The sequence below is a fragment of the Andrena cerasifolii genome, chromosome 3 (assembly GCF_050908995.1).
Source record: "Andrena cerasifolii isolate SP2316 chromosome 3, iyAndCera1_principal, whole genome shotgun sequence".
Lineage (NCBI taxonomy): Eukaryota > Metazoa > Arthropoda > Insecta > Hymenoptera > Andrenidae > Andrena > Andrena cerasifolii.
Window position 1 is genome coordinate 19,812,292 of NC_135120.1, and position 24,195 is coordinate 19,836,486.

General features: G+C 46.7%; 2 protein-coding genes across 12 annotated transcripts in view; one reads left to right on the plus strand and one right to left on the minus strand.

Annotated features, from left to right (window-relative positions):
• Eip78c (Ecdysone-induced protein 78C) overlaps window positions 1-24,195 on the minus strand; it is a 284,379-nt gene that overhangs the window by 233,363 nt on the left and 26,821 nt on the right. The window lies entirely within an intron of this gene.
• Dscam2 (Down syndrome cell adhesion molecule 2) overlaps window positions 23,445-24,195 on the plus strand; it is a 99,529-nt gene continuing 98,778 nt past the window's right edge. For 10 of the 11 annotated variants that reach the window (XR_013084772.1, XM_076807759.1, XM_076807764.1 and 7 more), the window contains exon 1: window positions 23,446-23,969. Coding sequence is in view for 10 of the 11 variants with exons in the window: in XM_076807759.1 (XP_076663874.1) it covers window positions 23,942-23,969 (28 nt within the window). In the remaining variant the exon portion in view is untranslated. Of the gene's footprint in view, window positions 23,970-24,195 lie in introns of all 11 variants that reach the window. The other variant, XM_076807760.1, reaches the window with a different exon arrangement.

The window sequence follows — 24,195 nt, forward strand, 5'->3', positions numbered from 1 at the left end:
CTGGCGCGATATTGCCGAACGAATGGATTTACTATCGCCGGGGCTCAGCAATAACATTCCCGATCGCGATATTGCAACGGCGTAAATATCATGGACAGGACACGCCGAAAATGATCGACTCGGAAACTTCCTCTGGAAAACGCAACGGATATATGTAACCGGGGAATTTCGATGTTATTGTAATGACGATGAATTGTGGGCAGCGTGATAAACGATGGACGCAGGAATATACAAAAGATACCTACTTCTATCACGTTCAACTCTGCTGGAGGATTTGGTTGAGCTGTAAGTATATTTAACGCGGTGTCAGAGGGCGAGAAACACTTAGCAGCAACTGTCTTTGATTACTGCGAAGCTTAGAGGAGTCCTTTCGAAAGGGTTGAAGAAGACCCGGGGGATGTAGGGTTAAAGAAATGAGAACACGATTGGGTGAAAATGGAACCAAGGGACATACTAGGGTTCGGAAGATTGAAGTGCTGTTATAGGGGTTCCTTTTAAGCAGACTTTCCGGATTAACCAGTTTGCACAAGTAAACAATTGAAAAAGGAAACGTCGCAATCCCCGGTCCCATAGAAACGTCATAAATCCTTGGTCGCAACTTTCATTCGTTGCGCACTTTCAGATGTACTCCCCGCACATGCGTCGCTGACGCTCGCCTGGACTTCCTTAAATGGAAAAATGCGAGTGTTCCGACACGGCGACGCGAATGGCTCGTGAATTGTTTCATTTACCGAACCGGTTGCATTTCCCGCGAATTTACATGGCGCGAAAGCATTTGAACGCGTCAACTGTCACAACCAATACGCTCCAGAAACGTGACGTCTATGACAGAAACAGCCGCTACAGCAAAGAACTCGGTTTGAAAGTTACCCAACAATTACATTTTTAAACCAGGTTGCACAGTCTTTCCAGGAAATCAATTGTAAAAAGAGCCTGCGTCGAATTCTTTAGGAATGCGATTAACTCAGCAAGTGATTGAGATATTTACTGTAAAATGTTACCTCGTGTTAAGCATCAGCCACTTCTAAGCCCGCTAATCGTCGCAATTATAGGAAAAGGTGACGCAAGATTCTCCTTCCACTCTCCAAGCAATAAATTGCTATCTGTTCACATGATTTGCCAGCAGAAGCAGGGAAACCATTGTGCACCGTCTCTAAACATCCATTTCCCGCAGTAACAACGGGATACGCTAGAAGTTGGCGTGCAATAAGCTCGTGAAACTTTGCACGTTTCTCCTCCACCGAGCAGACAGCATCCGGATGTAGGCTATTTTAAAAATCCAAGAGCCTGCGAGGGAAGATTCCGCCGGCGAGGGAACCAGGTCGTTAATTGCACGTAATTCTTTCGTAATCCCCTCCGCGGTGCTTTCTCCGTCTTTCGGCCGGCGAAGTTTCGTTTCTGAATTTCTCGCGTAATCAGATGATCAGATACACCCGAAGAAGCCGCGAGGAGCCGCGCAGAGAGTCCTACGAAAGCCCAGGAAAGGCGCACGGTTGGACCGATAAGGCGTTAATTAATTAATCTGCGTAATCGAGTTACGTGGTAATTAAGGCGCTTACGCGGTCTCGCGACCGGAGCATTCTTGATGCGGGGATAAAATTGCATCCCGTAAATAGAACTGTGTACAGAGGCCCTTGGCGGGCCGAGGAATTCTCTTGAAAATTAATTACTCCTTTTCCCGATGCTTCTGGCGAATCGAACCGGCGCTCCAACTAATTATCAAACACTCCGGGACTAGCTCTCGCGTGATCGCTTTTGACTAGTTAAAGCTGATTAATTATACACGTCGCTGCGTGAAATGGGAAATTTAAATAATCGCTTCTGATCGATCCTTTACGAGGTATTGCCGCGGATACTGGCACTTGCCATTTCATTTAGATGTGCCACTGTTTTTTAGGAGAGTAGAGATTTACGGCTGTTATCTCGCGTCACGCTGATACTGCGCGATATAGTATTCTGTGGCAGGGATGAACGTCATTATTTCAAGCTGAAAGTCGCGGCTAATGCGCGGCTAGTGTTCGTGACAGTATTACGAAGGGGTGTGTAATGAAAATATTACTTCCGTTTAAAAAACATTCGTGTAATTCGAATTGCCAGAGTTCCCCTCCTGAAAGCAAACCACGAACCGCCCACATAGGTAGCTTTAATGATCAACAAAGTAGTCGAGCGTGCACAGAGAGTGATGCACCAAATATCGCCAGAAAATTACAGTGCCATTATCAAATATTCCCGTACACACGAAAGGTGCAGTATAAACGCGGAAAACTAATACCGCGACGTGCAAGTTCAACTAGAACTGAATACATATAATTCCGCACGCCCACTTAAACTGTGTGAAGCAAATATTGTACCTCCAGTTACAAATTTGATTCAGGAACACAGAATCTCCACGAACGTCGACAGACATTGTTCTATATAAACTTTTTAAGGGCCTCGGCTTCGAAAACTCCAAGTACAATAGGCTATTCATGCAACGTCATGGTAACTTGTAAGAAATAACTGTCTAGCTAATGACCCACTAATTAGAAATTTCTCGGCCATCACAAGCAGTTAGGGACCCTTGCGTCCTTTTGCAGAGCAACCGAATCTGTTTTGTTTCGAGCACCAGGTACTGCTGTGTATTGCGATTATGTTGGACGAGGACAATAGTGCCGCGGCTGCCAGCTGTTCTTCATCTATTTCATACAAACATTGTAAGCCTACAGTGGCTCGCATTAATATTCGGACACTTTTTAAAATCCCATAACTTTTTTAGGATTGGTCCAAGCAACTTGAGTTTTTTTGAGAAGCTAGAAGGATGATTTTGCTAACTGACGCGTTTCGTCGTTTTGAAAAAAATGTATTTGGTTGGAATAGCGAAAAGAATAGTAAAGATAGATTTTTAAACTTTTTTTTGTGAGCTTGTAATGAAAATTAAAAAAAAAAACCGTTTGTAGATTGCAGTAAGTTCTCAGCGACCTCGAAAACCCCTAAATAATAAGTTTCATAAATATCTGATGAAATCTTGAATTTTGGCTACTTTTTGGGTGCTCCTGGACCACTGTGCAACGGGCAGATAGCTTTGAGAGCTCGATCGAGAAACACGAAAGCATATTTCATTTTTTATTAAATCTACATGCTTATATTATTTCCGCAAGTTGCATTCTTTACGCATCACACTCTCAACCCAATTACAATTTTGAGCGTGAGTTCAGAGATCGCTCCTAAGGCAAGTGCGAGCATATCCGTGACGAGACACATCCTACAAAAGTATCCACGATCGTAACGTTCAAAATATCCTAGCATTAATGCTGCAATAATTTCATCGTCTACCATTTCCTCGGCCATAATTCATTTACTACTATCATTACTCTAAACAACCGCGTACTCATTCGCACCCCCCAAAGACAGGCGCAACGTCCGCACGGAACGGATCCATTTTCAGCATCAAAACACCTACATCGGTCCGCCCGTTTTTTATTCAGCGCCTTCATCTGTGCGTAACATTTTCGCTGCGAATATTTCATTCGTTCCCGGCGGCCGCGATGCGAAGCACCGGCGCAAAACGAGGGCCGCGAAACTTCTTTCTGCCCTCGCAGTAGTTCCGCGGGAATGATTGGTTAATCTCGAGGAGCGTTGCAATTTATTCTACCCGAGGGAGAAGTTGTCACGAAGCGCGACTAGTTATTATAAACTAATTGAGATCAATGAAATGATCCGGCCCGGAAGCCTCCCGCGCCAGGTGCTCCGTCGTTGTGTTTCATGCAGCCAATTTGCGGAACCCGCCGCGGTGCAACCCTCGACGAAGCTTCGAAAAGCATCCCGCCGCTAATTGGACCCTTCAGATATCTGCTTTGAATAATCACCAAGCGTCCGTCTTCGAGTAATTCGCGCGTATACAGCATCCGTTGATAGCTTTCTTTTCTCCGCGCTGCTCGGTCATGATACCTCGTTCCCCGCCGCTCTAAATGGCGGCTTTCAATCTTTCAGACGGACACGGGCCGCTATCCGCTGGGTTTCCATCGCTGGTGCCTCGCAGCGAGATCTGTAAATGCCTCGAGCGATTACGATGCAGCGCGCCAGCGTGAGATACAATTTCCGCGAAGCCAGCACCGTGCTTGAGTTCAACTCTCGATGATCTTCGGCGGAAGTCGCGCTGCCCACCCACTCTCCACTGTTCCCCGTCGTGTTTTCCGCGAAACGTATGCATCGGCCTCGATTAATCACCGCCGCTGCATTACGTGACGAAGCGAAACTGAACGAAGTCGGAGAAATCATTCGTGGTTAATGGGGTGGCTTGTTTGGAGGGCAGAAGAAAGTCGCTTCCATTTTGGAGCTGATTTATAATCTCCTTTTAATCTAGTCTTCGCAATAAAGGGAATATCTGTAGGGTGACTGTACCTAATATCGCCAATGTCCCTAATATCGTGCAATTTTATGTGCATCCATCGCACCATGCAACATCAGGAAATATTGTTTCCCATACATATGATTTTAAACATTGTGATTATTCCGCATTGTGCAACTATTTCGACTGTGTTATTTGGGACGAAATCTTGAAAGAAAAAAATCCTGATGAAGCAGTTTGTCTACTATATGATCACCTTTATTATGTGATTGACCTTTTTGTACCGAAATACAGGCCACAGAATATTAAGTTACCTAAGTGGTTTACTTCGCAACTCGTTAATCTTATTCGCCGTAAAAAGCAAGCACATCATGTTTATAAACGCACCAATCTTTACGTCGATTATCTTCTATTCTCTGAACTTCGCGCTGAGTGCAATACACACTATAATACACACTATAACTGCAGCATCATGTGATCAACAATTACAGAAAGAGAAGTAGTTTAGTGAATCTTAATAGTGTAAAAATGTATTGGACTTCCAGAATTTTATATCACATTCGGAGAAGTCTAATAATTCTGTGAATGCAAGAATATCTACTAGAAATACCTAATTAATGATGTACTTAAGGAATGAAATCGATTCAAATATTTTTCGCAATGAAAATAGCGTTTTTCTTTTAGCAGTATGCAATGTTTGTTACAGGTGGAGCCATGAAATGTGCGGAGCAGCCGAAATAAACTTTGTTTGTTCAACATGTACATCCGAGCGTAAAAAATAAAATATTTTAAAAATCCTATTTCTATATTTTTGTAATAAAAATAAAATCAAAGATGGATAAAAAAAACATTTATACAGCGAGAAATAATAAAAGCACATGTGAAAATGACTTTAAAAACTCATATATTCATGAATTAATCAAAGCGATGTTAGGTACACTTTTTTCACGACCCGATTTTTGCATGCCTTACGTTTTTTGAGTCATAATTAAAAATTTGTAGGTTTCAACGATTCCAACTTATGCTGCACGAAAGATGAATAATTTCTCTTTACTTTGAAACGAACTGCATGCAAAAATATGAATTATTATTCAATTGACAGCGATTTAACTTTTGCCTGGCGATATTAGGTACAGTCACCCTATGCTTTATAAGCAACTTTAGTCTCAAGCAGATGGCAGATTCTTCCTGACCAAACTTCCTACCAAATTGTGCCGGATTTAAGAATACAGTAGCTTGAAGGGGTATAGCGAAATCGCAGTAGCTGCCGAAGTCCCAAAGTCCCAAAGTTTACAGCTTTGAGGTTTTGGAGCAGGAGGTTGGGCACTTTTTGGGAGGTAAGGTTTGTAGATCTCTTGTTCCGAAACCTCAAAGCTGTAAACTTTGGGACTCGTATCTTTTACGACCCGGCTATATCCCTTCTAGATACTGTGCCATTAAGTAAAGTAGAGGTACGGCGAAGTTGTAAAATCAATCAGAAGATAAATTTAAGCAAATCAGAGGCGTCGGAATGGGCCGCTCGAAGTGGTAGATCGGGCGCTTGAATCGCAGTAGTAAAGCTCGTCGACAGAGCCGCCTGCAGCGCTCCGCTTTAGGCGTCCGTGCATCCTTCGATGGGATCAATGGGAACAGAGCGAGAGCTGCGACAAGTGAGACAGACACTCCTTACGACCCCAACTGAAGCTCGCGTGTTTACTTTCTCACGTTGTTTTTTAAGCCCCGTCGCTTGGGTTTACTTTAACGCCCGGCTGAGCTGGCCGACTTCTCTATTTTGCTGATCTTGCAGCTAGCGCGAGTGGAAGAGATATAGGGATGTGGGTCAGGGCATCGATGCGTCAAGGTAAACAGGTTGCGGGCGCCCTTGCTCGGTCGCAGCTGGGAAAAAGCAACGGTGGAGAAATAAGCCAGCTAAAGTTAGCTTAGGGTCGTGCGCCTGGCTTCCCATTCAGCTTTTACCATCCCCATTGACCAGTGAAACAGTGAAACGGGACACCGTAGTAGGCGTTTCTCCGTCTCTCTGTTTCGATACTGCCGCGCCGACAACCATCGAGGATCACGATCCTATCGCGTCCGCGGCCAAGCTACGTACGTACGCGTCGATCCATTCTATACCAGCAGGAAGGAGTCGACTAAACAGCGAAGCTCGACTCAGCTGAACTGGGCTCAGCGTGACAGAAGTCTAGGGACGTGACGAAGCTCGCGGTGCTTCGTTCCGATTAATGGGTATAGCCGACGCGCGTTCAGCAGCGCGCGACCAATTAGATTGCCAGTGAAGGGTCTTCAACGTAGACGGCTGGGCCCGGTCGCATCAATTGTCGCATAAATTTATTGGACGGTGATGGGTTCGCAACGGCGCAATCGACTGACACCAATTTACGAGACCGCCGCTGGCCGGGCTGAAAGCAGCGCGACGCTATCATTCCGCCCGGCGCGACACCCTAACGCTTCCACTTATCCCTATTTTCATATTCAACGGGCATCGGGGCCGGATGCAAATCGCGCTCGAGTCAACACGGGGCGCGTAACGATCGATAACCAATGGGCGCCCGATGTATTCATATTCAGCACCGGCGATGCGTTTATCTATCTGTTTCGTGCGGCTCTCTGTTTCGGTGTTATTGTAATCCTTCGGTCGCTTCGCGCGACCGTCTTTCCTGCGCGAGGTTCACCGAAATTGGCGCCTTGTAGCGGCACCGATATTCCCGACGATTCTATTCAGGTTAATGGCCATCGATGACGAGGAGCAATTAAATTAGCGCGGATTACGAAATGCGCGTCAGCGTGTGTGTGCCCGCCGGGGGTGAATTCGGGTGGTCGGTAGTGCGGGCGTGAGGGGGACAGGAGGGGGGAGAGCGACGGTATAAATTTAGGGTAGGCCTCTGGTAGTGGTACCATGTTTCAAATACATCTGTGCCACACGAGCGGCCTTCCCGCTGCCCTCCGCGCGCCATTCAGTGCATCCCCTGTCTTTGTCATCGCGCTACTGTTTCTCTGTTGCTCCGTCGATAAACGGTACATGCCTCTCTCGCTTCACCTATTTCTCTTCCCACTCTCGAGTATTTTCCGTCTTTCTTTCTCACCTTGCCCCTGCTCCCCAGCCGCTAGCCTCACACCTCTGTCAGGCTCTGTCTCTATCGCTCTGACTGCTCTCCAGGCACCACAGGGCTCTGTGGCTGTCTCCCTCCTCGTCCACCCTTCACGCCCGTGTTTCACCCCTGCCAGGGAGGGTCGCTCGCAGTGCCAGACCCCGAATCGACCTGACGCTCGCTGTGGCCGATTACAAATCTGACCAATTAGGCGCACACCGCGCCCGCTGGACCTGAATTGCCAGCCGTTCCGAAGGCGCCACCGTTGCCACCTGATCGCGCCCGCTTGAAGGTCGAGCACGCCGGTTTAAAGAACCACCGCGATGTCGGATACACGGCACGCGGGGATCGACGTGTCCTCGAGCAGAGATCGTCGACGATCACTCGAGTTCGAAGTTCAAAGGAAAGAGTGACTTAACTAAACTTAGTTTTTCGGTAACGACGTTCTCGAACAGTTTAGGTATAACGCTACTAACAGAAATAGGTCTGCAGTTCTTTACATCTTGTTGACTTCCCGACTTGAGAATAGGTGTTACTAAATTGGTTTTCCAGCAGGAAGGAACAATTCCAGCTGACAGAGATTTGTTAAAAATAATCCATAAGGGACGAGCTAACAGAAAGCTATATGATAAAAGAAAGATTGGTGGAATCCCGTCAATACCAGGTCCTTTATTTAGGTCCAAGGAATTAAGCTTTGAAAATACCTCGCTATTATTGATAGTCAAGTCGGAAATACAAGCAGAGTTAGCAGAAACAGGGTTATCAGAATTGATCATAGGGTAATTAGCCAGTTTAGGAACGAAAACAGAGCCGAAATATGAAGCAAAGAGGTTTGCAATAGAGGTGTCATCACTAACTGTTGTAATATCGTTGTGCATAGTATTTGGAAGACCGTGGTAGCGGCGTCTAACATTAACAAAACCCCAAAAGGATTTGATATTGGTTTGCATCGAAGATTTGATGCTTTGAACATATCCCATATATCACTGTTTGGAAACCTCCTTGCACTCAGAACGCAGGCTAAAAACGTTAAGGTAGTCATTATAAGAATTCGTTCTTTTGTAAACTCGATGGGCATATTTTTTCCTCCTGATTACCCCAATCAATTCTGGAGAGAACCACTTAGGAAAATTTGATGGTCTTGTAAAACATTTTGGGATGAACTCCTCAATAGCAACATATAAGCAACGTATCAATCACAACAAATTTTCGAGTTGAGGTGACAATTAATATATATTAAAAATATATTAAAAGATATATAAAAGATATATTAAAAAAAGCACCCACTACACAGACATTTATATTTCTAGATTTTTATTTTCTTCTTTTCGTGAATTTTGAAAATCTAAGGTCAAATTCGTTGTTAGCAGTCAGAAACCCCCCTGGAAATAATTGTTTAAATTATCCGACTGGCATAAAAGTCCGTACATCGAAGCGTATGGGCTGACGCGTTAACGAATTTTCACTTCTATGACCTCCCATATCTCATAAACTAATTATCACCTCAACTTGCAAATTTCGCGTGATTGATGTCTCATCATAGGTATCGTTTCGCATAAAAATCAGTTCCAAAGTCGTCCAAAGTCGACCAAAAAGAGGCTATTTTTGGGGTCACACTTTAAAGAAACTGAAGTGATTTAATAGAAGTCGCAAGGTCAAGGAGGCTTTAAAGCATCTTGGATAACCATTGAATATTCAGAGTCACATAACACGAGTACCGTTTCATGTACCACGCGCCTAAGCAACAAAACATCCCCTGATTCCTCTAATTATCTCGAACCACGTATCAGCAGCCTGTTATGCGAACGAGTCACGCGCAGAGTCTCGCCGACGCGTTATCCCCGCTCGAACCGTACGCGCACGGTCGAGTAGCATGCACGCGGATATACCTACGCGGAACGCTATAGAATACAGAATCTTTCTATGAGCGCCCCACCACGTCAAGAGCAATCCTTATCGTGCCGCGCAGCAAGCTATAATTCAAAGGAAAAGATAGAGGCGAACAAGAATTTTGCGGAACGAGCGTACGCCCGACGTGAAAATAAGACCTCAACGGACATTCCGCGTCGGCCCCGATTCAATCGACATGCCCTACTCTCCCGCACCCCCGTTTCTCTCGCCCGGCCCACCGGCTTTCAGTGTTTTTCCCTCTTTCTTTTTAATTCTCCTCGAATTACCCGCCGCCGGGTATTTTCCTCCTTGCGCCGCGGGCGAGCAGCAGGCAGAGCCGCAGAGATAGAGATAGACGAACGTGGCCGGAAAATTCGGATGCACGCCGGCTACCCGGCGACGATAATTTATTATTCGCTGTTGGGCCACCACCAGGCTCGATCCATACAGGGTGGCTTCGGGATACGCGCGCGCTACCAGCCGTTTCGAAAAGCGAAAGAGACGGAGAACGAGCGCGGTACCGCGTCGCGTGGGTGGGGGAAAAGAGAGAAAGAAGAGGAGAAAAAAAAAACGAGAAGCGCGGCGTCGGTGGTCGAGGTCGGTTGGTGCGCTGGGGAGAGGGGGGTGGTTGGGCAGGGGTAACCAAAGGGGGAGAGGGGGTGAGGTTAAAAAAGAGGAACAGAGACAAAGGGACGAGGAAAAATGCCAAAAAAAGAGGAACGAGGAACGCGCGAGTCGGTGTTTTATTGCCGGCGGATTTGTCGTATTGACCGACCGGTGGAGGGGGCTGGCGGGGGTTGAAAGGCGGAACGGCGAGGGCGGAGGGCGCGGGAAGATCCAACAGGAGCGGCTGAAGTGACACTCACCTGCTGCCAGTCGATAAAATCGGCTGATTCCGGTGTGTATAAATGATTTTCGGATTGGACGCCGATCGGCGAACAATTTAGGGGCCCGCTTGCTCCCCGTGCTCCTCACGCGGGTCCTGATCGATACACACTGGGAGAGAGGGGCGGCAGCCTCGTTACCCGACGTGTTTCTCCTCGCGGCTCGTTTCAATTGCATCCTCCCTGCGGCCACTCCGAAACGGAAAATCATTTTTTCGCGTTAGTCCTAGCAGCGGAGTCTGTGTAGGGAGGGGGCGATTCGGTGATTTTGATCGGTTCAAGGGAGCGTTGATTCGATCGTGGCTATCTTGACGGTCGAGATCGGTTCGTTGAAATTATTTTCTAATTCCCTGCTGGAGAAACTATCGTTGTAGATCTAGACGCGACTTCTGATGTCAGATCGATTGAGTTTGAAGTTTTAATAGAGAAGTCACGTTTTCTAGTCAAACACACGTGTCGTTAGGGAGGACAGATTTTTAAGTAAATCGCAAATAATGAGACCTTTCTGTTCCTTTAGGAGAACCATGATTAAGAGAAGCTGGTGATTGCGAAGGGATGTGATTCTGTGCGGTACTTAAATGACGCCAGTTACAAATCGATTAGAAGGAACGAGATTTACAGCTCGGCTAAAGCAAACGTGAATTGTTTCAGAGAAAAAAAGTGGATTCGGGGAAGCATCTGGCGTCGCAAAGCCCGCCCGGAAACAATCGATTCATTCATTATTCCGTACCCCAAGCTCTCCGCGTCCGTTCGTCGTGGCTGAGATCGTCATTTCCGCGGTACAAAGGCGACGCCAGGAGCTCGACGCGCTAAACGAACATATGAAAATTGACGACGCATAACTAATTCGTGGGGCGTCGGTTGGGGCGGGTAAGAGCTTTAGAATCTCGACGGTGCAGACACGACGATCGCGAGAGGCGTGGGCGTTATAAAAATTACATGCATTTCCATCTGCGAGCGATACCATCAATCCACAAGTCTCAGGAATAAAAGGAACGCGGAATGAGTCCCGCTGTGAATCGTCCGTTGATTCACGGGGCTTGCAACTCCCTCCTGCTTTCTTTTCTCTTTTCTTTTTCTGCGACCTATCCTCCTTTTCCTACCTTGCCGCACAGCTTCCTGGTGTTCTCTTGCTCTGGCAGTCGGACTCCGTGCTTCTTTCGGAGAAAGAGAGATTGAAATTGCGGATTAGAGTCTACCTCCGGCGAGAGAGACCGTACAGGGGCGAACCGAAGAACCTTCAACCCCCGTGTAGGCACGGAACAATCGGCTCCAACCTCGATCGTCGAATAGAATCGAATACAAAGGGTACAATCGTAAGTTCTAATGATAGGAAATCAAAAAATCGTAGTCATAAATGTCTGTTCTGGGCGAAGATGTGGACGGGAATCGTGGAACTTAGACAGCGAGAAAACTTAAATTTAATTTTCAACAGAGGATCGGTGTATTTTAGGAGAATTAATCGGAGGTGTTACTGCGTGGGATAATATTTCTTAGCGATAAGGTGACGATGCTCTGACTTATTGTCCACCCTTGTTTACCTTGTCGAAGGGCTAGAAATCATCGAATGGACGCGATGAAATTCTTTAGAAACGACACAGAGAAGCATTAGGATTTCCTTGAGGTTGACTAATCAAAAGGTTCGATCGTAATTGTGCCAAGTAAACTTGCGAGCATATAGTTCCGTCTCCCAAGTATGTATCTCGAAGGAAAAATTCTCGCACCAGCCCTGGAGCCTGAAGTTATTCTGATAGCGACACGGGCGCAGCCATCTTCCGAGTAGGATAGATGAAAACAGAATATTCCTCGATACGCAGACGCTTTTTCAGACAGTAATGGAGCTGTAACTCGTTAAAATCTCGTGATGAAATGGTGGCAAAGAAACTACGCGCGACTGCGTCGCGTCGTCCTGGATTTTCCTGAGCGATTTCATTCAACGGGGAAGCCATCAGCCGCCGAGTAAGTTGGTAAGCAGTTTCAAGTTTTTGCGACAGTAATCTCTTACGGATAATTAATAATCCAAAAGACGACGAGACGTTCCTATTTCTTGTCGTGCATCTCAGCTCCCCTGTGGTGGGAATCACTTTAATAGAGAAGAGCAAATATCGCACTTTCCAAAGTATGACCCTCATTTCATTATAATTATCTGCGCGTTTCAAAGTGTTAAAAAAAAAATCACGCGACAAAAGTAACAGCGCGGAAATGAGCCTGCATTCGTCCAGCCTCGTGATCCATAAAATGGAAGCTGCAACGATGAAGAGACAGTCAAAGCGTTAGGAGAGCAACAGCGGCTCAGTGGTCGTCGTGATTGGAAACTAGACGCATCGGTAGAGAAACGACAATAACAGATCCGATCCCACATCTAAATGGGAGCGATTCAAAGTTGCGTTAATTAGACCAGCCGGTGTTCGAGGGTTTGTGATCACGCGTTAGCGGCAAACGGTGGCACCTGGTGCGCCTGAAACGCAAACCTCACCCACAATAATGGAGTTGATTCATTTTAAACGCCGGCGTGATGCGCGACGATTGCTCCGATAGGCGCGATCAAAGTGGGCTACGCTCGTCGATTAAATAGCCTTTGATGCGTGAAAGCCAATTTGGCAATGAACAGCTTTCCAGAAATTAATCTTCAAACGCGGCAACTAACGCAGCAACCGTCCCTCACGCCACAGCGGCAGGGTGATCGTGCGACGTGTAAACGAATCAACGGAACGGGCTGCGAAGCCTTCAACGACACGGCGGAGTAATTGGCCAGCCAGCGAGGGATAATTAAAAATAATTACCGTTTCTAACGTTACCCCTGCAACGGTAATCAATTAAGTAGGTCGCGGTCGAGGCGTACGTCCGCCCGTTTCCTTTTATTCCACTCTAGCATTCCTTCTACCGCTGCACCCACCCCTGGGATTACTGTGCTCCGAAAGGCCTGAATCTTTTAGTCGAAGATGAATCTTTCTTGATGAAGAAAATTTTAGAAATTTCATGGGAGCACATGATGGATAGGGATGTATATATATCTCGTTTCAAAGATCACTTTTTCTTGCACAGAATTTCGTGGTCAGTGGAAATGCAATATTTACTCGCGATATCGATGCTCAAAGGTATAGAACTTGTTTCGTGAAAATCGTTGCCGTGATATCCTCCACCGTTTGCACTAAAATACTAAAACATTCTATCCAATATTTGGAAAGCTTCGGATGGGCAGAATATCAGCGTCCAGAGCATGTGTGTGTATACGCTGGCGTCTGTTTCACCGAGGCCCCACTATCTCGCCGATATCGTTTGCGCTATTTAAACAGCGGAAGTGGCTGGCGATCGACTCGCGAGCCTCACAGGTACTTCGAAGGATGGCCGAAACGTGTCAAAGTGGGTAGCGGAATGGCATTCGTGTCGCTCAGCCGAGAAAGCCATTGGAGTGAAACGGAGGAACCGCGAGAAGAAGAAGGAAAGAGGGGGAACGAGAGGGGCGACGAGGGGAAACTCTTAACTCGGTCCCAAGTTCGACTTGAAAGGCTAGAGTTTCCGTCCTTCAACGGGCATCGCTCTTTAAACGCGAGGCAGAAAGACTCCCCCCGCTCCAGCCACCCTCGTACAACCGTTCTCGTACTCGAAGGAAAGCGCGAGCCTCGCTGTTCCACATACGCGCGTCCAGAGTACGTGACGCTTTACGATCGAACGCGGCCACTGTGCGACACCGAGTCGATTCTCCAACGCGCCTACCGATCGCGAACTGTTGCACGTCCTCGACCAGTGGTAATGAATGTTCACGTGGTCGCGTGAAATCTAGTGGCACGGCTAGTTACTTGTAATCAGTAATCAGCTGTTTGATTAATGGCTAATGAGCGGTAAACATTTCGCTGGGATACATGTATCTACCGGAGGCTCGTGAAATTAAAGATTCTTGTGAGTAAGGGTGTTGTAACAATGGGGAGGACAACGTTTGAATTTCAATCCATGTGGCGCTGGGCGGAGATGAGTAAAATTTGTATTTCAATAAAATTTCGAATAACGAATAAAAGATAAAAAAAATTATTCGTCATGTGTCGAATAAAGCTAACTCGGATTAAAGAACGAGTGACGAATAGTTTTTTTCCTAACTTTTATTCGTTATTCGAAATTGTATTTAAATAAACAATTTGCCCATCTCTGCCTCTAGGGCAGGGCTTGAAACTGTTATTATAAAGATTTCGGTTCTTGAAAGAGTTATGAAGAACCTTTATTCTGAATAACCGTTATAAAGAACCTAAATATCAGACTATATAAGTATAAGTTACGGTTCCTATATAGCTCTATAACTTTTATTTTTTAGGTTCTACAACTTTTATTTTTTAGGTTCTATAAGTTTTATTTTTTAGGTTCTATATAAGTTACAAAGCGGTTATAGAACCGATTCTTGTAACGCTTTGTAACTTATATAGAACCTAAAAAATAAAAGTTATAGAGCTATATAGAAACCGTAACTTATACTTATATAGTCTGATATTTAGGTTCTTTATAACGGTTATCCCGAATAAAGGTTCTTGACAACTCTTTCAGTCAGAACCTTTATATAACAGTTTGAAACAGTTATTTTCGAAACCTATTCAAGCCCTGCTCTAGGGGGATTCAGTGGGCAGTAGAATCTTCCTGCTGTGGTCAGACCTCTTGAACGTGTTCAGAGTTTGTAGCACAGAGGGAGAATAGGCTTCGAATATAGAGTATTTATTTACTGAAGCGGTGTTTCATCAATTGAGATATAGAAATCGTTAACAGATTAGTGCGCAACAGTGACAATTACAGGAGAACTGCGGGCTAGCAATTGCCACAGTTACGTTTGCACGCGTGCACACGTAAGATGCAGAAGAAGTGTTGCAAGTGAGTTGCATTGTGCGGAAAGCACCTACGGACGAGGAAGGTTAATATTGATCACGGAAAATGCGTTGTGCAACGAGACGAACGAAAGCGCGAATCCCCTTCGTGATTAACGAATCGCTGGTAGAGTTCAACGACCATAAGACCCAAACAAATTCCGCGCGCATTCGCCACAGAGACGCGTAAAGTTTGCTCCCTGGGTATAAATTGGAACCAATTTCAATATTGAATGCATGTCACAACTTTCAGCACAGCGCGGTCGTTTAAAATGTCTCGCGCGTCTACACACACACACACACACACACACACACGCGCGCGTGTATACGTGGCGCGCGTATATAACCGAAAGCCATTTTATTCGGTCGAAGCGAAGTAAAATACGCTCTCCCTCTTGGGCTTCCACACGGGAAGAATTCACTTTGCATTTTTACATTTCGTCGAAAGAAGAAGAAGAAATCGACGCGAGATTACCACGGAGAGATGTATCCTTCAATGGCGATGGCAGCCTTCCCCGTCCTCCGTCCGACTTGCCAAGGCTTCATCCTCCTTGCCTCGCCATTTAAGGTACTCGTTCCTTCGACGATTCAAATTTTAATTCAATTACGACGACGACGTCTCCTTGCCGGCTCTTTCGCGTTTCCCCGTCTTCCTTCTTCCCGCGTATTCTTTTATTTCCTCCAGATCTCACGGTCGGCTCCCTTCTTCCGCCCGCCTACCGCCCCGCGAAATCTGAATTTAATTATGACCCTCCACGTAGCCGTTTTTCTCACCCCCTCCGTCCGTGGCAGCGCGATTCGTGGCCTATCTCGCTCCCACATCTGTCGTCTCCTGAACGTCAAGTCTCGCCTTTCTTCCCTCTACCTCCCTCGTTCTATTCTTCTTCTTTCGCCCGTTTCTTTCCTTCCGTTCTCTATCCAAGCGCTAGCTGATCATAGACGAGGGGGAGGAGGGGACGCTGAGAAGCGCCTTAAATTTTAGAAGACGTTTAACCCCTCCCATTGCTTGCTCGATTTTTCCGCTCCTCCTACGCCGTTAAATCTTCGACCGTGATTGCTGAAACGTCCGACAAATGAGTCCCCGTGGTTCCAACGCGACCGGTCTCTAGCGGGTCGAACGGAACGAGACGAATATTTCGCCCTCCCCCGGGGGTGGAACGCGTTACGGGGCGCAGGGAGCAAAAGGGGATGTACGGAAGAACCGGGGAAGACGATAAGCTGTTTGTCAACGAGTGCCTCGAAGATCTCCCAGACGTTTTTCTAATTGGCAAGGTTTCCTTGGCCAATCGAATGCCGGAGTTGACGCAGCCACGTAGACGCATCGTGCACGCTGCAAGGATGGATAACATCGATTGGACGGGGAATAAATATTCTTATACGAGAATAATGACGGGGTTGCATTATGAAAAGACGTAATAGCGTATTCGTATTCAGAACCGGCTACGGGATCGTCTGCGCCCTTCAATCTTCATTAATTCCCTTTCTGCTCAGCTCCTCCTTCGCCGAGCTATCTTGCCCTTGTCTCGATTATCCTTTAGGAAGCATCCGTTGTATCGACGACGCTTTCTTCCGTACGATTCATTCCTGGCCTTTGTTCCTTCCTTTCCCTCTCTCTCTCTCTCTCTCGCCCTTCTTTTGCATTTATTCGATGGTTCGATTCCCCCGTTACCTCGACTTCCATTCAATTCGGAATCCTCCGGGCACTGATAGCAATTCAACTAATGCCAATTAAACAAACCACCAGCAGTTAATTGATGGTTTACATTCATGTCCAATCAGCTCGCGCTAACTTAGCGTTTCATAAATATGCATATGTTAAACTTGTACAACTGAAGGTTTTACATTTCTATATCAATGCACAGATTGCTAGGTCCTCCCGCCTTGGACACGAATATGCTCGAATGCACCCCTTAGAATAGTAAAGAAATTCCATTTGTTTAAACCACAATTGTACGCCTCGCAACGAAGCCAAATCGACCCTTTTACAATAATCTGAATGTCCAGTACATCTGACTCGAGCAAGCTATCTATCTAAATGGTGGCAGATCGCTTTTTAGGAATTTTCCTGTATCTTCACGAATTTCTTCCCGAATCCATAGTTCCAGAAAATTTGCATTCGACGTATTTTCAAGATGCAGCTGTCGACGGCTACTGCGCGGAATTCATCTAAATCAGGGTGTGCTCGAACAATCTGGCGAGGCTATGAAAATCTGCAGAAGTTGATGGCTACTCTGCCGAGGCCCTCTGGTATTTGACACAGCGGAGCAGTCGTATTCTAATTAAACGGCACAACGGCCTGATCTCAGGATGGAATCCCAAGACTGGCATCGATTACCCAGCCAATTTGCGACGAACCACCCACCCTCCCTCCCTCTCTCTCTCTCTCTCTCTCCTTCCTGTCCCTCACTGTTCCACGGTCGCCGTTACCTTTGCTCCACCATCGTTCGTCGACTCGGTTTCGTCGAGTTTCCTCGAAGAAAACCCACGAATGCAACGTGCACCGTGTGTCGAGAGGCGGCACAAGTTTATTTTGAAGTGAGGCAGCCCCACCTCGCCTGGGCTGCATCGATGTATCGCCTTTGACGCGTCGTCGAATATTTAGCAAACATCTCGCGAAAGCGACGCTGAATGAAGAAGCTGATGAAACTTTCAGCTGATCACCCCTCTCTCTTTCTCGCTTGCTGGCGTAACTTTAATAGTTCATTTGTCGTTACGAGCCGGAACGCTCCGCAAAGGGATGCAGACACGACGGGCGAAGAGACGAAGTGGCGAGGGATGAGAGAAGCTTGGGATGGGAGCCACTGTTTATCACAATTTCGTGCCTACGGTGCATCATAAAGGAAATAAAAGGGAACAATTGCACGGTCGCCAAGTGCAATTTGCGCCTAGATATTATAAAAAGGGAAGACAACCAGAGGTGGGGGGCTGCGGGCGAGCGAAAGAGAGGGAACAGACAGAAAGAGGACTAATGGGTGGGACAAAATAGTCGGAAGAACGCGGAGAAAAGAGGTAACTAGTACAAAACAAACGGTCCCCCCCACCAGTCTTCCGCCACCCCTGCATTGATATATCGCCGTGTATCTAACCTCGCGTGCGCCGCCGACCGCTTTCGGCGTGCTTTTAGAATTCGATTATCGACGTGCACGGTAAATCAACGATGAAAATAAACTTAAATTACGAGTGTTTTTCTATGGCAGGGACAGGGAAAACTACACTTTCCAATAAGCACTTTCGAACGGAAGAGATTCATTCGGGCGTAACGAATGCGTGCTGAGTGGCTTCTGTCCGCCGAATATAGGGTAGATGTACCGTTTGTGGCCATTGTACTGTTTTTAGGCATGTGCATAATTATCGCGGTTTTCTTAGCTTGAAATTGCTTGCAGACGCATAATTATGTGTAGTTATTTCACAACGTAAATGTTTTGTTTAGTATACCCGCCAGAAATATAAGGTTAAAGCTGGATAAAAAAGAAGAAAAAAAGGAAGACCAAAGTTGAAAAAATAAAAATAAGAGCGAAACAAATGAAACAAAGAAAGTAAGAAATTAGTATGTAAGATTATAGTATAAATAAATTCAACTAAATATAATAAAATAAAACATTGTTGCCGTATACTGTATTTGTCTTACTTAAATCCTCCCTTATTTCAAATTTATTTAAACCCGTTATATTAAATTTAGATAGTGGCCAAAACTAGTGTGCAAGTGGCCACAAACGGTGAAAAATGGATTTCTTATATTTTTTAACTTTATTAATTCTTTAACGATTTCTCTAGTTAATGGTAACTTAGGCATTAATAGTAAAGATAGTGTAAAATTTAGTAAAGCTTACAGTTTCCTTATTTTAAATACAATTTTAAAGATAATTACGATGAAAGTCACTGAAATCCTTAAAGTGGCCACAAATGGTGCATCTACCCTAGTACAAGATTTCTGTTTCTGAACAGCCGATATTATAAAACAATTAGGGTAAACCAACCAGTAATTGACCGTATACTAGTGGACGACCATTAAGCAAAGAAATGTCAATTATAAATTTAAACATTATTATATGTTTATAAATGGAGTGTAGTTGCACTTTTTATTAAAAGTAACTAAAAATATAGGATATTTCCTATATTTTAAGTTACGCGTATTAAGCAAACATGAATAAGTACAATTCTTATTAAAAGCATGCGGTCATTTACTGGACTTCTACACGTTTTGCATTTTATAATTTTGTTTTTTTAAATTACGATAAGAATAAGTAATTATTTTATAGAAATTTCAAGAAATATAAATTTAAATGCAATTTCAACAGTTGTTTTGTTGTTATACATAAATATATATTCAAGTACTAATCTCAAAGGTCCATAGATTCACCAATTCGGCCATTCACTGGTTGGTTTACCCTACTAAGAGTTAAGAGTGATCTAAGTATTTCATCAGAAATCGACAAACTACACGATTGATACAACAACGGCCCATAATCAAACAATATCTACTATATCATGTGATTGAATCCGTCCTAACCACTTCCCCTAATTTAGTCAGCTCTTACAGCGTTTTATTACACCACAACACGCCTGATATTTTACCCGCGAGACACTCTGTAGCCCAAGACCCATATCCCGGCGAGGGCGCCTGAGAACGTGGGGGCTCACCCAGAAACAGCCCCTTTCCGCGGTGGCCCCCTAATTCGCTCCTCTCTCCCCCAGCCGGAACGTGACCCGGGGACGAATTTGAATTCGCGCAAACCGTCGCTGGCTGGCTCTTTTACGAGCGGCCGTTTCACCAGGAACAGAGAAAGAGAGCGACGGCGGCTGGGGGCTGCGGGACCGACAGAGAAAAAGAGTGTCAAGACAACAGCCTTAATAGCCAGTACAATGGGCGGATCTTCGAGTCTTTTACGTCGCACTTGACGAAACAATAGTCGAACGAGTAGCGGGCGATAGACCGCCGGTACTGCTGCCGCCGCCGTTGCCGCTGGAGGGTGTCGAGGGTGTAGAGAGTGTCGAGGATGCCGAAGAGGGGCTGTGCCCGCTACCAGCAGACGACGACGACTCGGAATCCGTAGCCCCGGGTCGGGTTTTAACGACGTGCTCGGACACACGGTCGTTGCATCCCTCTGCCTCCGATGCACACTCTCCTCCTCCTTCTCTCTCCCTCCCTTTCTTCCATGTATTTCCCCGCCAGCTCCTCGTCGCTTCTACTTGGCCTGGCTCCATCTGTCTCTAGCGCGCTGCCCGCTTTCGTTTCGTTTTCGTGCATGCTGCAACCCCTGGACGCACCAAGCTCTACCACCCCCATCCCGCCCACGCACACCGACCGACCCTCTCTCTTCATCCCTGTCGCTGCTCCTTTTCTCTTTCTCCTCAATTGCAGCCCCCCTATCCCACCTTCCATTCTCTGTCCCTCCCTCCCTCTATCTCTCTCCCTCTTGTCCCAGGCTATTCCTCTCTGGCTCTCTGTTCTTTCTGGCCGTACCTCATCTCCCTTTCAACCCACCACCCCCTCGCGTCTTGTTGCCTCTGTCCCTGTCCAACGGCCGCGACAGTTACCACCGCGATCTCTGCGCGTCTCCGTCGTTCCTTTCATAAGGCTCAAGTTTGCCTGCGAGCTCCCCCGTCGCTTAACGTCAAAACTTTCGTGTCCCTCGTCGCTACCCGTTCTCTCAGCCAATCAGCACATCCTTCCGTGTACAGGGTGTCCGGCTTTATCACGAACGGTAGCGTCTGCTGGTCGGGTATATACAATCATCCCTTAGGTCTGTCCGGTGTCACCATCCCGGGGGGATCATGGCAAGCCACGTGTCAAGGGGATGTGACTTTGAACTCGATAGTGGATAGCTAAGACAGCCGGATGTTTCTGTGACGATGGAGGCTTGGAGGAGACAAATCCTTTCTTTCGCTTCCAGGAAAAACAGCGACTAGGTTCAGGAAATCTCCAGATCGCAGCGTCTCGCTGGAGGAAACAGCGGCGCGAAACGGAGGTCGAGCGGGGGAATATTTTAAAAGTCGTTAGAGAACTACGACGTTAGGATCTCTCGCAAATAACGGCGAGTAAAAATTGAAGGACTGAAGCGCTACGTGTATCTCAGACTCCTGTTTTTATTCCCTCCCTCTTTTGCATCTCCCGTCTACATTTTTCTTTCAACAAAGAGGACAACGTAGCGAGACGCGCGATGGGGAAAACAAGTCGACGAGACTTGTTTAAGTAAGAATAAAAAATGTGGCGGGGGAAGGGCAGACGAATATAAGGGAAGAACTCCAAGATATAAATTATACATTCCTACCTTCCTGCCTGCCTGCATCCACGTAAGTTGCAAAGTTCCTCAAAGATGCAACGGCTGCGAAACGATCCCTTTCTCTCTTTTTATGCGCGCGGTGATGCCGCGGCATCCACCCATCTTTTTCAACCCTTACGACGCGCCAGCAGCTCGTTCCGGGAAGCTCGAGATGACAACCGGTAACAAGGGGCACTTGAGCCGCAATATGTGCACCATAAGACGCGATAAATTTGGAAGAAAACCGCAATAAGCTTCACCGCGCGACAAATGTGCTCGGCGGGTATTCAAAATGGCGAGGGAATCGAATTCCACGATGAAAGGATTCGAGATACGTTTCACGATGAACTCGAATTATTAGATTCCGCCTCCGTGTGAGATATATATTGTTGGGCGTAGAATTTCCCTCTACATTCAAGAATGCTTTGCTCTTGAAAAAGTGGGGGCTGAAATGCTGACAGAGATGTAGGTACATATATGTACTTGTCGATTCGAATTTGTAATAAAGTAGATATGAAATCATAGACTTAAACCGACAAGCAGTTTGAGCGCGGAACATTAATTTGGAGAATGTGATTGGAAGCCAGATCGTTCAAAGTAATGCATACTGGCATTTCACCCTGTTTTGTTCTTCAAAGCACCGTTTAATCGCGGCGTATGTGGCGTTATAGAGTTCCTGATAGCTCACGCAGCATCCACTTTCTGTTTTACTCTTTGCGCCCAGTGCCCCTATAAGTATCGATGTTGACCAGAATGGACGACCGCGGGGCTCGCGAGTCGCATGTGGTTTGCAAAGGATTATGTCGCGGGAAGGATCCTGAAATTTGTAATACCGCAGGCCATGCGTAAAATCATGAATTACTCGCGCAGACGTTTCAACCATGAACTGTCCGCGGCTTTGCAGCAGAAGAGCAGAATGTCATTTAAAATCGTATCGCGCGCGGACTGGAATTACCTTTGATAGGAATTTGTCATAGGAGGACAGAGAATTCGATGGATGACTAAGTAGACACGTTAATGTTATGATAGTAATGCAGCGAAATATGGAAATATATTCCGCTGAAATATAGCAGGGGAGGAAGACGGTAAAGCAAAATTGGTCGGCCCAGGGATGTGTAGCCCATAATTGTTCGACATCGGCGCATTAAGGGGTCATGTTCAGTCAGGAGGCCAAAAAAAGGGTGGTCTTTGGAAATTTTTGGAAATAATAATTTAAAACAAAATGGAGGCTATTTAATGATGAAATCCTGATTTTTTCGTGCAAAAATCACGCGAAAAAAATCAGGATTTCAACTTTAAATAGCCGCCATTTTGTTTTAAATTAATATTTTGGAAAATTCTCTCCGTCAACCTGAGGATGCATTAATATACTAACGAAATCTTTTTTGTTTTCTGATTTTAGATAATCTGGTTCCGAATGGCAGTGCTCATCGCAAAGCCAAATTTTTAAAAATGCTTCTTGGATGTCGGTTGTTACTTTATTATAAACCTAAATATTTTTCTACGAAAAAATTACCAAATGTTCTTTAAACGTTGCTCTTTTAAGCGCAAAAAGTTCTGTAAGAATATATGCTTTCGCTTCTTAAAAAAAAATTCACAAACTTTCGCCTCTTTTCGAAACCCCAGGGCGCTCTGCAACCCTCAACTCTTCTCCATTCTAAGCGTCCTATGCCACCAGCCAAAGCTCGAGGGTCGATTGAAAAGGTGCAAAAGTCACGAGGCTTGAGCCACAGTAGTGAAAACAGACATTTCATCGGCAAAATGGCGGGAAACATCCAACAAGCAAAAGCACCCATCGGTTCGCGTGCCTGTATCCAGTCTAACCGAACGTCTTCGCGTACGAAGCTAGCCGGGACAATAGGGGAACAGGAGGAGCAGAAGACGAGCAGAAAGGAAGGTTGAAAAAGAGTAAAAACGCGTCGCGAGAGCATCCGCGAACGGCGGTGGATGCGTGCGAGGGCCGCGCGCACCCTCCACGTCCACCCTTTCATTCTTTGTGGCACCTGCAGCTACCCTCTCCAAGCCGTACGCTACGCGGCCAGCCACCCGCGGGAGGAAGAGGGCCGATAGTAAACGGGGCTGGAGGGACGGGAGGGGGTAGGATCGCGAGGAGAGGGTGGAACGCATGCGCAGGGTGGGCCGCGGGGGTTCTCCGACACGATCAGTCGTGGCCGGTGGTGCCGGAGGCCAAAGACTTTCGCGAGGGTGGACGCGCCGCGTTTTCCGCTGGACCTCTTTTGCTCCGTCTGCACGGCCGTGTCTCTCTGTCCCCTTGTTGTCCACGCCGCCACCGCCGCCGATCTTTAATCAGTCACCGCGCGGTAACTGGCGGCCGCAGCGTCCGTCCACGCACGTATGACCCTGCCGCCGCGTGCGCTTCCGCGGTCGGCTGCACCAGCGTCGGGACGTCGGCGACGACCTGGCCGCGCGTCACCAGCCTCCTATCTCCGCGTCGCGGCGTGATCGCTCGCGTAACGTGACACCCTAGAGGAGCAACGTGACCCGTGAGCAACGCGAGGACCACCATCGTCGCCGCCACGGCCAAGCCGAGGATCATCGTCGCGGTGACGCGCGACCGGCACCACGCTCGGCCTCGCCGCTTACACCGGCTGCAAGGTTCACCCAGGTCCAAGGACAGGATCGAACGATGCTGGCCCGCTGCCTAATTATCGTCGGTAAGTCTGCGTGGATCTTGATTCTGAGAGTGCAGCGTCTGTTGTGTCTCATCCCGCGCACGCTCTTCGCCGGAGCAATTAAACGTCCAAGGGGTTGACAGGATTAACAGCAATGTGAAAAATGATCGTGGCACTCTGATTTCTGTCGCCGCTCTGTCCGATGGTCGATGGAAGTTTACAAGAGCGTCAGCGATGATCTTTCGCTTGCCTGTTTCAATGTGAAGTC